General features: G+C 45.6%; 1 protein-coding gene across 5 annotated transcripts in view; it reads left to right on the top strand.

Annotated features, from left to right (window-relative positions):
- The window catches only part of CRTAC1 (cartilage acidic protein 1), a 156,264-nt gene that overhangs the window by 12,561 nt on the left and 129,559 nt on the right, over positions 1-14,144 (top strand). For all 5 annotated transcript variants that reach the window (XM_060034328.1, XM_060034329.1, XM_060034327.1 and 2 more), the window contains exon 2: positions 5,704-5,903. In XM_060034328.1, coding sequence (XP_059890311.1) covers positions 5,704-5,903 — 200 coding nt within the window. The remainder of the gene's footprint in view (positions 1-5,703; positions 5,904-14,144) is intronic.

Consider the following 14,144-nt stretch of genomic DNA (forward strand, 5'->3'; position numbering starts at 1 on the left):
TTCTCAGCCCAGGCTGCCCCTTAACATCATCAGAGGAGCTTCTAAAAATACACCCGACCCCCACCCCAGACCAGTTAAATCAGAAACTGGGGTGAAGGATCTGGGCAGCAGCATAGCTCTAAAAACTCCCCAGGTGATTCGATTGGACAGCTAGGGTTTATAATCACTGGTCTAGAGCCTTGCTACTACAAGTGAAGTCTGCGGACCAGCAGCCTCGGCATCCCCTGAAAGCTTGTTAGAATGCAGAATCTCAGGCCCCACCCCAGACCTACCGAATCAGAATCTGCATTTTACCAAGACCCTCAGGTGATTGGTAAGCACGTTACAGTTTAAGAAGAATTGCTTTCGGGAAAGAACTGTTTTTTGGTTTTGTTTTTGTTTTGTGGTACGCAAGCCTGTCACTGTTGTGGCCTGTCCCGCTGCGGAGCACAGGCAGGCTCAGCGGCCACGGCTCACGGGCCTAGCTGCTCCGCGGCATGTGGGATCTTCCCGGACTGGGGCACGAACCCGTGTCCCCTGCATCGGCAGGCAGACTCTCAACCACTGCGCCACCAGGGAAGCCCGAAAGAACAGTTTTAAGATAACTGTATGACAAGTTGCAAGCAATTTCTGCTGATTCACATTTTCATTTGGACTTATTCCTTCATCCATTTAACAAATGTTAATTGAGTGCCTCCTAGTACTGGGCACCACGATGGTTTGGGGGAACACATTGGCATGCATCTCTATCTTGGCTTGCAAATTCCTGCCCATACCCCATCTTCTCTAGGCTCTGGGCATTAATGGTAGCTATCTTTTGTCTACTAGACCTGACCCCCCACTCCAGTTCCAGCCCTTTCCTTCTTCTCAATTCTTTGCAAAAATTAGAGTCAGAATCCCTCTTTGTCAGTCCCTATCAATTGTGGTACTTTGACTGAGCTGAAGATAGCTAGTACTTTGAGTACCTAATGATCAACCGAGCCTGCAGCCCTGAGGATTGTATGGCCCTAGGATTGGTTTCAGACCCTTAGATCTAGAGGCAGAGGAGAAGTTTCTTGAACGAATCACTATAGCATATAGTATGGTTTCTTTTTTTTTTTTTTTTTTTTTTTTTTTTTTAGTAAAAGGCGAAAGATTTATTCGATATGAAGAGAAACGAGAGTATATATATAGTATGGTTTCTTAACCCTGGCTATTCAACATGTAGTTTATGGACCAGGACGGTCAGAATCACATGGGAGCTTGTTCAAAATATATAATCTTGGGCTCTCCTGCAGATCAGCTGAATCAGAATCTGCATTTTAACAAGACCACCCGGTGATCCATGTACATATTAAAGTTTGAGAAGCACTGGAGCACTGGTATAAATTGTCAAATTTTGCAACATGTTAGAATCATGTAGGGAGCTTTTAAAATTCTGATGCCCCTGCTGCGTCCTATGCCAAGTGAGTGAGAATATCTTGGGATGAGACCAGGCGTGAGTATTTTTTTATTATGGTAAAATATACATAACATAAAACTTCCATTCTGACCATTTATAAGTGTATAGTTCAGTGATATTAAATGCATTCACGTTGTCGTGCAAACATCACCACCATCCATCTCCAGAACTTTTCATCTTCCCAAACTGAAACTCCATAACCGTGAAACACTAACTCCCCATTCCCCTGTCCCCCCAGCCCCTGGTAACCACCACTCTTCTTTCTGCCTCTATGAATTTGACTATTCCAGGTACCTCGTATAAGTGGGATCATACAGTGTTTGTATGACTGGCTTATTTCACTTAGCATAATGTCTTCTAGGTTCATCCATGTTGTAGCATGTGTCAGAATTTCCTTCCTTTTTAAGGCATATCATATTCCATTGTATGAACATGCCACACTTTGGACATATGGATTGATGGACACTTGGGTTGCTTGTGGCCACTGTGAATAATGCAATTACGAACTTGAGTATACAGATATCTGTTCCAGTCCCCTCTTTCAATTCTTTTGGGTATATACCCAGAAATGGAATTGCTGCATCACATGGTAATTGTTTTTTGGATTTTTTGAGGAACTGCTGCACAGCAGTTTTCCACAGCAGCTGCACCATTTTATAGTCCTATCAGCAATGCATAAGGGTCCCAATTTCTCCACGTCCTCACTAACAATTGTTATTTCCTGTTTTTTTGATTATAGCGATTCTAATGGGTGTGAAGTATTATCTCACTGTGGGTTTGATTTGCATTTCCCTAATGATTAGTGATGTTGAGCATCTTTTCATATACTTATTGACCAATTGTATATCTTCTTTGGAGAAATGTTTATTCAAGTCCTTTACCCATTTTGAATTGGATTGTTTTGTTGTTGTTGCTGAGTTGTAGGACTTCTTTATATATTTTGGATATTAATCCCTTATCAGATATATGATTTGCAAATATTTTCTCCCATTACATGGGTTGCCTTTTCACTCTATTGATAGTGTCCTGTGGTCCCCAAAAGTTTTAAATTTTGATGCAGTCCATGTAATCTATTTTTTCTTCTGTCACCTGTTCTTTTGGTGTCATATCCAAGAAATCATTTTCAGACAACGGTATTTTTTAAAGCTCCCCAAGTGATTCCAACGTACAGCTAAGGTCGAGCAATGTTTCTCAAATTTTAACGTGCATTCAGATCACCTGAAATCGTGTTAAAGTGCACATTCTGATTTATTAGGTCTGGGGTAGGGCCCAAGATTCTGCATTTCTAACAAACTCCTCGCTAATGCCGATGCCGTTGGTCTGGCGACCACTGAGTAGCCAGAGTGTAGAGGGGCATTTCAGTGATTTCCTTCATCTGAGCCCTGAGCTAGAGGGGGGATATTTACCAGGCCTTTTCCTAAGTGTCCCACCACAACTGTTTCCCAGCAGGCCCTCGGCTAACCCTCTAACTTTCAGCTGCTGCTGAGCAGCCCTGGGAGCCTTTGGCATGTCAGAAGAATGAAATATAAAGGAATTGCTCTCCCTGCTCCGCTCTCAGCCCACCCCCCCGGGGGGAGGCCGTCCACTGGTCTGCTCGTGCCTAGTGCATCCGGTTCCACACTAATGGTGGCACGTTCCTGTCTGGGCTTGGCCCCTGCAAGGGAACTGCTACAGAGCTCTGCTGCATAGCTGTTTTGCTCAAAATATGTTTAATATGCTCAGAAAGGAAAACCACACAGGTTGGTCTGAAGTTTATAGAAGAAGCTGGGAAGAAAAACTGCCGAAGGTCTGCTTCTAAAAGGAATCCTTTAATTCATCATAGAATTTTAGAGCCGGAAAGGACCTTTAGAGATCTCCCAGACCCTCATTTTGGAGAATCAAGCTCAGACCCGGCAAGGCTGTGACTTGTTCAAGGTCACCAAGCAAAACAGAGGTCATCCCACAGGTGTATTATTTCTGTTTAATCTTGCTTTAGGTTATTTATCTGGAACTGGATAACACAGAGGAGCTATTTCTTTCAGATGTCTCCTTTAATTAAAAGTTCTACTTTTCAAACACAGGTAAAAATCAAGAGGCTGGATCACGGTTCTTGCCCCTCGTGGCCTTCGTTAGAAAACTTCTACCAGATGCTTACCCTAATAGGTCCTGCCTCCCTGGTGGCAGTGACCCAAACTGCAAGTGTAGTAGTGCCTGGGAGGAACTTAATAGCTTCTAGAATGCAGGCCCAATACCAGTCTTTCCTTCATGCCCATTGATTGCAAATGTTGTAAGCTGATCACAGTACTCTTTCAAGCCACTGCCAGTCAGTTTTTTCTGTCAAGTTGAAACTCATCTGCCATCCCTACAATAGAATTCATACCTTGAAAACTCCTGTGACCTTCAGATCACGCTACATTTCAGCATGGCTAACCTGGTTGTTAAATACTCTTTAGCTTCTCATTCCCCCACCCCACCCCAGCTGCTCATTAATCCAATTATGAGTTTCCTTTATGCAACCAAACTTCTTGCCAAGTTGCAGAACTCTCGGAGTGATGTGTTTGCCTTTAGCGACTAGACAGCCCAGTAGATGTTGCTGTTGTGCTCAGACATCTCTGTAATTGGGACTGACCTCATTCTGATAGTGCAGCACCCAGCGTGTGCCCTCTAAGCACGCCACGAGAACTTTCTTCCCAGGAAGGCTCGCTGAGGTTAGTTTCTGCCCTGCAGTTAGAGCCCTGCCCCGCGTCTCTCTCCAGCCTCCCCAGCGAGGCATTAGGAAGGCTTCTGAATCACGTTTGGCTCCGTAGACAGTGCCTGGGCCCTTCCTTTTGGTGTCTCGGTCCTGAACTGGAGCAGGCTCCTTTGCTGGCAGGAATGTCTGTCTCCATCTGGGGAGTCAGTCTTCAGGTCTTCTCTTCATTAAGACATCAGCCTCACTCAGCCTTGCTCTTGGCTGCCAGCCACACTGACAAGCCAGCAGGAAAAGTTCCATCAGGAAGAGGTGTGCCGCCCTCTGTAGGCAGGAAGGCACCGCCTTGCCTGCGGGGCTGCCTGTGCAGGCCTTGTGGGCCTTGTTCCAGGGGAGCCTTTGGAACACTCTCAGCCTTCTGATTCTAAGCCTGCGGGCAGCAGCTCGGGGTGGTGCTATCTGTAGCGTTCTCAGTGTCTCCCTGGCTCACGTCAGGGAAGGATGGAGTTCTTCCACCTCCTTGGCCACTCTCATCTGTCTCCTGCGTGCCTGCCACCAGCTCTCGCAGCTCCAGGCTGTTTGGCAACACCCTGAGTTATGTTAGAGATACAATAATGAATTATACAATGGATTATACATAATTAATTTATAATAAAACACACACAGTGGTTTAATTTCTCCAAGTGAAGGATGTGCCGCTCGCCAGATCCTGCTGGAATACATTCCATAACTGACTGCTTCCTGGTCTGGAGGCGACGGCCAGCTGCCCTAGGGAGGGACCTTGGCAGGGGAACCTTCCAAGTCACAGATTCCCTCCAGGCTGCCTCTGGGGTAGGTCCCACAGAAGGATAATCCTTTACTGCCTCTACTATTGTTCTAGACATGGACCCTCATGGGGCTCTCACCCACCCCTGGACTGTCTGAGATCTGTTGTTTTCTTCATTCTCCCAGCCTTTCTCCCAGAGGATGGGAGATGCCCATGTGTTTATACTCTACCATTTCTTCCTTCCCTCCCTCCCTCCCTTTCCTTCCTTCCTTCCTCCCTCCCTCCCTCCCTCCCTTTCCTTCCTTCCTTCCTTCCTTCCCTCCTTCCTTCCTCCCTCCCTCCCTCCCTCCCTTTCCTTCCTTCCTTCCTCCCTCCCTCCCTCCCTCCCTTTCCTTCCTTCCTTCCTTCCTTCCTTCCTTCCTTCCTTCCTTCCTTCCTCCCTCCCTCCCTCCCTCCCTTCCTTCCTTTCCTTCCTCCCTCCCTCCCTAAATATGTACTGAGTGCCTCTTTTGTGCCAGACACTGTCCTTGGCTTTGAATGCATACATGAACAAAACAGAGAGCCTTGCCCTGGTGGAGCTTATGTTCTGGCTGAGGGAGACAGACACTAAATAACAAAACATGATGAATGAGGAAGTCATCCAGCATGTTATAAAGTGATAGGTGCTGTAGAAAAAGAAAAGGCAGAGCAGGACAAGGGTGACCTGACATGATGGGGACAGGTTGCAGTTTTAAAGAGCATAGTCGGGACAGGTCTTGTGGAAAAGTGGCAGCCTAGGAGTTGCCAAGCCCTCCAGGAACAGGGAAGAAAGGTACTGCTGCACCTAACATTTGTAACTTTTGGTTTCAGATGTTCCAGATGTTTCTGTTCCTGCTGCTGCTGTGGTTTCTGCCCCTGACTGAGGGGTCCCTGCGTGCTGAACCCATGTTCACGGCCGTCACCAACTCAGTCCTGCCCCCTGACTATGACAGCAACCCCACCCAGCTCAACTATGGAGTGGCGGTGACTGATGTGGACCACGACGGGGACTTTGAGATTGTCGTGGCAGGGTAAGTACCTCCCGCCCTGGGTTTGACAGATACATTAGTCAGCTTTTGCTGTAATAGGGCCAGATAACAAATAGCTCCAAAAGCCCAGGGGCTTGCAACAACACACATTCTCATGCACTTGGGTCTTGGCCGGACTCAGCTGGGTTCTGGTAGGCTGTGTCCTTGCCTTTTTGCTGTAGCAGTGAGTTGGGATGGAGGGTAGATTGGAAGAAAAGTGCTTAATCCACAGGCTTTCCAGGGAGAAGATTTGAATGCCCTGCTTCAAGGCACTCTGTTCATATTTTGGCCTCCTTGGTTCTGCAGGTGTTACTTCCTCACCAGTGAGACACTGGAATCTCTATATACGAGGGATTTAAGGGTGACAATTATGGTAGAAGGGGATGCTCAAAGCTGCCTTTGCACAGCATTTTACACAAGACTCAGAAAACATGAATTGCCTGTTTCAGAGAAGGGGGGAAGTTGGCGATGAAGAAGGACAGTTAAACTTCCTCTAAACCATGCCTCGGCGCCCCCGGTCCCTTCTCTCCTGAGACGCAACATTGTGTATCAAGAAAAGATTTGGAGTCCAAATAGCTTGAGTTCATGCCTTAGATCTACAGCTTTCTAGTTGCATGACCTTGAGTCAGCCCCTTATGCACCGAGATTCAGATGAATCACCTGCAGAAATGGAGATAGCAAGACGCCCCCCTATCGTGAAGCGTCAATCGCTGTTGCACGTGAGTGCATTGTAAATTCTGCCAGTCACCATTGAAAATCCTTATTTATGGAGCACTAATATGTGCCAGGCACTGTGCTAAGCCTTTCCACGCACTGTCTTATTTAATCGTCCTGACAACACTATGCAGTAAATATACAAGAAAAGGAAATTAGGATTCAGAGATGGTGAGTGACTCGCCCTCTATCAAGTAAATAGTAAGTGGATGAGTCAGGATTTGAACCCCACGGCTCCCTAACTATAGAGCTGCTAAACTACATTGTACAAAGTTTAGTTATCACTTCAAAAACCAGCCAATCAATAAATACACTCCAGGGCCCTGTCAACCTCATTCTAGAAGGCTGGAGCTTTTATGGCAGCACTGAACAAAGTAAAGGGCAAGTAACATTATTTGTAGCAGTTGCATGTAACAGTAGAAACCACTGACTTTGGCATTGGAAAACCTGGTTTTAATCCTGTGTCATCCAATAGTTGTGAGCCTTGTGCAAGTTACTTAACTACACAGCCCCCACTTTCCTCATCTGTAAAATGGGCATGTTGAAATCTACCCCTGCCTACCATACAGGGCAGTGGTGAGGATTAGTGCTGATGATGTATAGAAAAGATACTTTGTAAGTGCATTTCTTCTTTCATTTATTCTTTTCTTGTACACCATGAAGAGTAGAAGTTCCTAGATTCTAGATCTCATGGAAGTCTAGATTAGTGTGCTGACAGATAGAACTTTCTACGATGACGTAGAAGTTCTATCTTGGTTCTGTCCAATATGGTGTCCACTGGCCACGTGTGGCTGTTGAGCACTTGAGATGTGGCTACTGTGACCAAGGAACTGGATTTTTCATTTTATTTCATTCTAATATTATACAGCCACATTTAAATTAGACAGCACTGTCTGGGACTTCGGAAGGAAAACTAAAGAGTGTGATAGAAAAGGGGGAAATAGGAATGGTTGTAATGACCCTTATTGCCGGGGTGACCTGTGCAGGGCCGGAGCCAAGCAGCTTGTCTGTGTTCTGTTCTGTGACCATCCAGTCACTCTCTGAGGCCAAGAGAAGCCTTCCTGGCCAAATCCTGCTTCCTGGAGCCTATGCTGCTCTGCCAGGGTCTCTGGGTAAGGGGCGGCGACGCACTTCTGAGATGTTCTAGTTGGCCCTGCCTCCTGCCAGATGACACCAGCCTCCCTCTGGTAAGCACTGGGAGCTGACAGAGGACAGAGAACAGTGAGGCAGCTTCCCTTCTTCCTACCTTTCCCTCCTCCTGGGCCCCCACAATGATGACCAGGTTCTCCTTTCATCTTGGACGATGGGTGGCAAGCTCAGATTTCCATCCCACCCATCCTTTGAGGGGCAGGGGATTGTTACTGCATCTCCTGAGCACCCAGCTTCTTGCTTTCCCAGTGCTGGGCATGCATTTCACCTTCCTTTTCAGTGAAGCCTTTTTCTCTTTCTTTTCCAAGGAACTCAAGAAATTTGCTTTTGTGTCTTCTGTGGCAGAGCAGTTAGACCAGCATTCGTAGGCAGTTTAGAGTAGATGTCTAAACCTTGCCTAGCTTGCTGCTTCCTGTGGGGCCTGTAGCACTTCGGAGTCATCCTCTAGAAGCAAGAACCAGACCATCCTGGGTCTTTATTCTGAATCAGCCAGAGTCCAGGGAAAGGCCCTTGTCTCTTCTCCCAGCGAAGGGCTGAGCCAGGCAGCCCCTGTCTGAGAAAACTTGGGCTGCCAGGTGTTCTTCTAAAAGATGACATTGCTCACCACCAGCAAAGAGGAAGATTTACATAGAGGACAGGATGGCGAAATTGGGCAGCCTCCCAGCTCCAGGTCAGGCCTCCTTTGTGGCTGTTATTGACGCATTGTGAATTCTCAGAGCATCAGAAAGACACGTTCTAATTTAAGTACCAAAATACATTCCAAAGGCAAATATAACTCTTTATTATCTTCAGCTTAGGATGATTTGTCACTGTCTTCTTCTTTGGGCTGGATAACCAGGGGCTGACTATACAGACATATTTAAATCAGGACCTTGGCAGGTCATTCGGTCCACCCCTTGCCTTCCAATAAGGTCACACCTATTGTTTTTGGAGGCTCCCTTTATTTAGAGCCTTCCAAGGGAATGTGTGCAATCTTTTCGTAATCCAGCTCAGTTACTTATGTCAAGGATCTATGTGACTAATCTGAATCCCTCATATTCGAGCTTAGTAAGCCATTTCTTTTAACTTTTGTTTTGCTGTTACCTTTGAAGATTTAAACCAAGTGGTCACTACCCTTTCAAATAATGACAGCTAGGATCACTGCCCTGCCTTTCATGCCCTGTGGACTCCTTGGCAACATATCTGACTTTGACCTTTATTCAATTTTATCCATCCTACACCCATATTTAACTCTGTTTGATGGTAGACTCTGTTTAGGAATCACACAGCAGGAATTGAAATTTTTAAAAATTGAATGTGAATGCCTTTACCTGGGGCCCCTGCAGTCCAGCTCCTGACAGGCCCACCCTCTATTATCTTATAGACCTTTCCATGAGCTGGCACCTGAAGGCCTTTGCGTTTCTGACCCCTGGGATATTGGGCAGCTCTTCAGTTTATAAAAATGCCCGCACTTGAACTAGTCTTGGATTTGTTGACCTTGTAGTGTGTCTGACTCCAGCCCTGTTGCTTTGAGTATTTACTCTCTGAATAGATTTGTTTTGTTTTGCCTTTTTGGTATCCTCCTTCTGGGTATTGATGGCATTGATTTTGAGCGTGTTGTGGGTGAGTTTGTGTTGTTTCAGAGTCTTAAGTTAATTGTGATGGAAGGCATGTGCACACTTCTGACTCTGGGAGGAGCAGAAAATGACCGCCCTTTGCTCCGCAGGGGTGGGGGAGGGAGAGGGCCGGCTCTGATCCTCCGACACAGCTGGGCGAGTGCCTCTGCACGTGGAGGGCTGATCTGTTAACCGGCAGGTGCGTGATCGCGGGTCTGGGTACAGTCTCCTCTTTGCGGGGGGAGGGGGAGGATTTGATCACCCCCAGGAGACGTCGGCGCAGGCACAGACCATTGAATATCTTCGAGACGGGTTCCCTGGGTAAATAAAAAGCCTGGTGGCTTCTCCTTTTCTCAGTGGCACTAAACACCCAATCTACAGTCTCACACAGTCTGGCAAGGAATCCCTGTTGGTGTCAATCTTGCACAATTCCTTTAGAGGAGATTTTGTTTCCTGGGATATCCCCAGAGGTCTGAAATAACCCCTCTACCCTGTCAGTTTCCAAGAAGTTTTGCCCAAATGGAAAGATTGTAGTGGTTCTAAAGTTTAAATCATGATTTAGATCAGTTTTTCTACACAAAGAGCATTCACTTGATAAAACCTTAACGCATTCTTCACACTTGGAAGGGTTTCTTTTAAAGAGATGCTACGTATTGTAAACCAGCGTTTCATTTTGTCTTAATTTTGCAACTATGTCAGAAAACTTTTTTAATTTACTAAAATTAATTGAATTATTTTAAAGGCAAACAGTATTCAGTTACCAGATTAATCATAATCATATAGGAGATATTTTTGCCATTATAAGTAATAAGAACAATGATAAAGAATGAGATATTTATCTATGATTAAACCAAAGCAGCATTTATGCATTTTATTACCAGCATATATAGATATATGCAGTATATATAGATGTATATAGTGTGTATAGATAGACATAGTAGATAGATGTAGTATCCATGTACAAATATTTAGGTGTATGTAGTAAATATGAATATATACAGTACATATACATACACACACATACTTTCAACAAAATAGGAAAAGTACTTTTGAACTTTCAGTCTTAGCTGTTTTGTAAAATATCAATATGACGTTCTAATAGATTTGATCATCAGTTTTGACAACTTAAAAAGTTAGATTATATCAATTTCTCTTTTTTTAATTTAAAATACCTTTTACATTTTGATAACACAAATGTTTTATTGCAAAAAAATCCACACACGGGGCTTCCCTGGTGGCGCAGTGGTTGAGAGTCCGTCTGCCGATGCAGGGGACGTGGGTTCGTGCCCCAGTCCGGGAAGATCCCACATGCCGCAGAGCGGCTGGGCCCGTGAGCCATGGCCGCTGAGCCTGCGCGTCCGGAGCCTGTGCTCCGCAACGGGAGAGGCCACAACAGTGAGAGGCCCGCATACCGCAAAAAAAAAAACAAATCCACACAATATAGATGAAAGTAAAAATCCATCTTTACCAACTTCCCATCCCTACTCTAAGCTCATCCCAGTCCCCTTCCAGAATAACAATTGTTTCCAGTTTAGTGCTTATACTTCTGAAAATTTCTATGTTACATATATATTTTTTAAAAATATGTAATTTCAAGAGGAATCAAACTGATACACATTGTTCCAGAGCTTGCTTTTCTCAGTGTAACATATTCATTGTTCGAACATGGATCTAACCTATTTTTTAAGTTACTTAGTGTGGATGTGCCACATTTGTTTTGCCACTCCTCAAGTGACATTTAAGCTGTCGCTAATCTGTGACCATTGCAGACAATGCTGTACTGCACATCCTTACACACATATGTGGATGTTTCTCTGGGATGATACCAAGAAGTGGAAATGCTGGGAATGATATGTACATTTTATACCTTAATAGATATTGCCAGTGTTACCAATCTCAATCTTCTTCTATGTATTCATAGCCTAGAAATAAAGGGTAATTTGGGGGATTATTGATATCAACAGCTATTCAAACATCTACTGTGTGTACTGCCACATAGGCTCCAGGGTCTGAACTTTATCAATTTAGATGTAATAAAGAAGCGGGGGGGAGGGGAAGTCCTATTCTACATCTGTAAAAGAAGCTGCTGCTGTTAAAAACTGGATTGAGGAACTTCAATACTCTGATTCAAACTGCTAAAAAGACTTCCTCTAAAGCTTCCTCTGCAAAAATATATTTCTTAAATGGTTCACCCTTAACCCTAAGATTCATTGTCCTCGGTATCATGGAAGAATGATTGCAGGGTGCCAGCTCTTCTGCTATGGTTAAGCATGGACTGCCCCTGATTTTTTTTTTTTTTTTTTGCGGTACGCAGGCCTCTCACTGTTGTGACCTCTCCCGTTGCAGAGCACAGGCTCCGGATGCGCAGGCTCAGTGGCCATGGCTCACGGGCCCAGCCGCTCCGCGGCATGTGGGATCTTCCCAGACCGGGGCACGAACCTGTGTCCCCTGCATCGGCAGGTGGACTCTCAACCACTGCACCACCAGGGAAGCCCTGCCCCTGATTTTGAATACTAATAAGACAGGAGCTGGAGCAGGAGCCAGGGCTTTTAAACCCATTCTTAAAACTTTTATAAAAGGGTTACTAAGTAGTGCATGACAGGTTTTTGAGAGACATCTCAAGGCTACATCTGAACCTCCTTCTCCCCAGCCCTGGGCAGCCAGAAGCAATGGGCAAAAATGCCACTCCCCACCTCAAGTCACAGATTCTCCTGACAGCTCAAAGGACTGAGGCCCCTATGTCGTTACCCTGGTCTCACACACACACACACACACACACACACACACACACACACACACACACACACACAGCAAGGTGTCAGGAGGTATGGTAGGCAGAATAATGGCCTTCTAAAGATGCTCATGTCCTACACCCCAGAATCATGAACATGTGACCTTGCACGGCAAAAGGGACTCCACAGAGGTGATTAAGTTAAGGACCTCAAGATAGGGACATTATCCTGGATTATCTGAGTGGGCCCAATGTAGTCACAGTCCTTAAACGTAGAAAAAGAGAGGCAGAAGAGGAGGTCATAGTGATCTGATGTGAGAGTGGCCATGGAGGGAGTGGCCCCAAGACAAGGAATGTGAATGGCCTCTAGGAGCTGGAAAAGGTAAGGAAATAGATTTATCCCTAGAGCTTCTTTTTGTTTGTTTGTTTGTTTGCGGTACGCGGGCCTCTCACTGTTGTGGCCTCTCCCATTGTGGAGCACAGGCTCTGGACGCGCAGGCTCAGTGGCCATGGCTCACGGGCCCAGCCACTCCACGGCATGTGGGATCTTCCCGGACTGGGGCACGAACCCGTGTCCCCTGCATCGGCAGGCGGACTCTCAACCACTGTGCCACCAGGGAAGCCCCCTAGAGCTTCTTGAAGGGAATGCAGCTCTGCCAACACCTTGATTTCAGCACAGACCAGCGTTGGACTTGTGACATACAGAAGTGTCAGATAATCAATTTGTATTGTTTTATGCCACTAGGTTTGAGGTGATTTGTTACAGCAGCAATATGAAACTAATACATTAGGTAAAGGTCAGGTGCTTGGCGACATTTCTCAGAGAGGTGATGGCCGTTTACCTCCGAAGATTTTAATAGTATCATTTTACTAATTTCACAGCAATAAAAGAAATACACCACCCACAAACATATTATTTAGAAGAGTAAAAGAATATATTTAAAAGAAATACATCACCAACAGAAGTATTATTTTTATTCAGTGACATTCCCCTAAGAACAGGTTCGGTTTTGGAAAGAAGCCCTTACATCACACTTCATTCCTAGGTGGCCATCCACATTAATTCACCCTTCAGCTCGCTGTGTGACACCTGGTCCCATGGGTGGTTGGAGGTGGGGAGAGGGGTTCAGAACTTTTAAAGATCTCACTGTCATTGCTGAGGCAAACACACTCACTTGGGTGAGGTCATAAGTGACTTGTGCCCCTGGGGAGATGCAAACATTCCGAGAGGTCAGAGCAGGTGGAGAGCACTTCTGGCTGAGAATCACAAAGGCCTTGGAGGGGCATTTGGGTGGTCACAGGAAGGATAGGTTAGGTCTATTTAACAAGGGGGCAACGGCCTCTCCATGTTGAAGAGAACTTTAGGCTTATTTGGATTTTGTTGTTTGTTTGTTTTTAAATTAATTTTTTTTAAAGCATTTTAACAAAAGACTGATTTTCACAGAGTATTGAAGAGTATTTAAAAAAAGCTGCTCCAAAATAGTAATATAATTAAGACACTAAAATTGCCTTTGCTGAAAACGGCAAAGCTACTTTTAGTCTGAATTTTTCATCCATGCAGAAAGTAGATGTATGCCCTGTCTCCAGTCACTTTGCTTTAAACTCTCTTCTCCCATTTTTTTAAGCGGTGGGCTGGATGGAAGGTCTTCCTTGTCCACTGCGTCCCACACCAGGCTCCCCAAGGTTCAGGCCCACAGCAGGCAGGAGCCCAGACCAACCCTCCACCCCACCCTCACAGGCCTCAGGCCTTCTTCCTCTCCCCCCTCCCTCCTCCTCCCCTTCCTTCTCCCAAGCTCACCTCACACTTCCCTCCGGAACAGGTGCTATTTCCACTCCTGGAATCACTTCTGCTCTGGGGGTCCAATCTGACCCCTGCCTCCCTCTCTTGTGTTTTTCCTCATACACCCCTTCTCCCCAGTGCTACTGACCTGGTGAGTCACTTTCTTTCAAGAATGCTATGGTTTTGACTTAAGTTTCCCTCTGAGGAATCAGTTACTTTTGAGGCACAGGTATCTAAGAAAGCATTCAAGGATGTGAAGAAGCTAAAAGCAAACA

This window comes from Delphinus delphis, chromosome 16 (assembly GCF_949987515.2).
Source record: "Delphinus delphis chromosome 16, mDelDel1.2, whole genome shotgun sequence".
Taxonomy (NCBI): domain Eukaryota; kingdom Metazoa; phylum Chordata; class Mammalia; order Artiodactyla; family Delphinidae; genus Delphinus; species Delphinus delphis.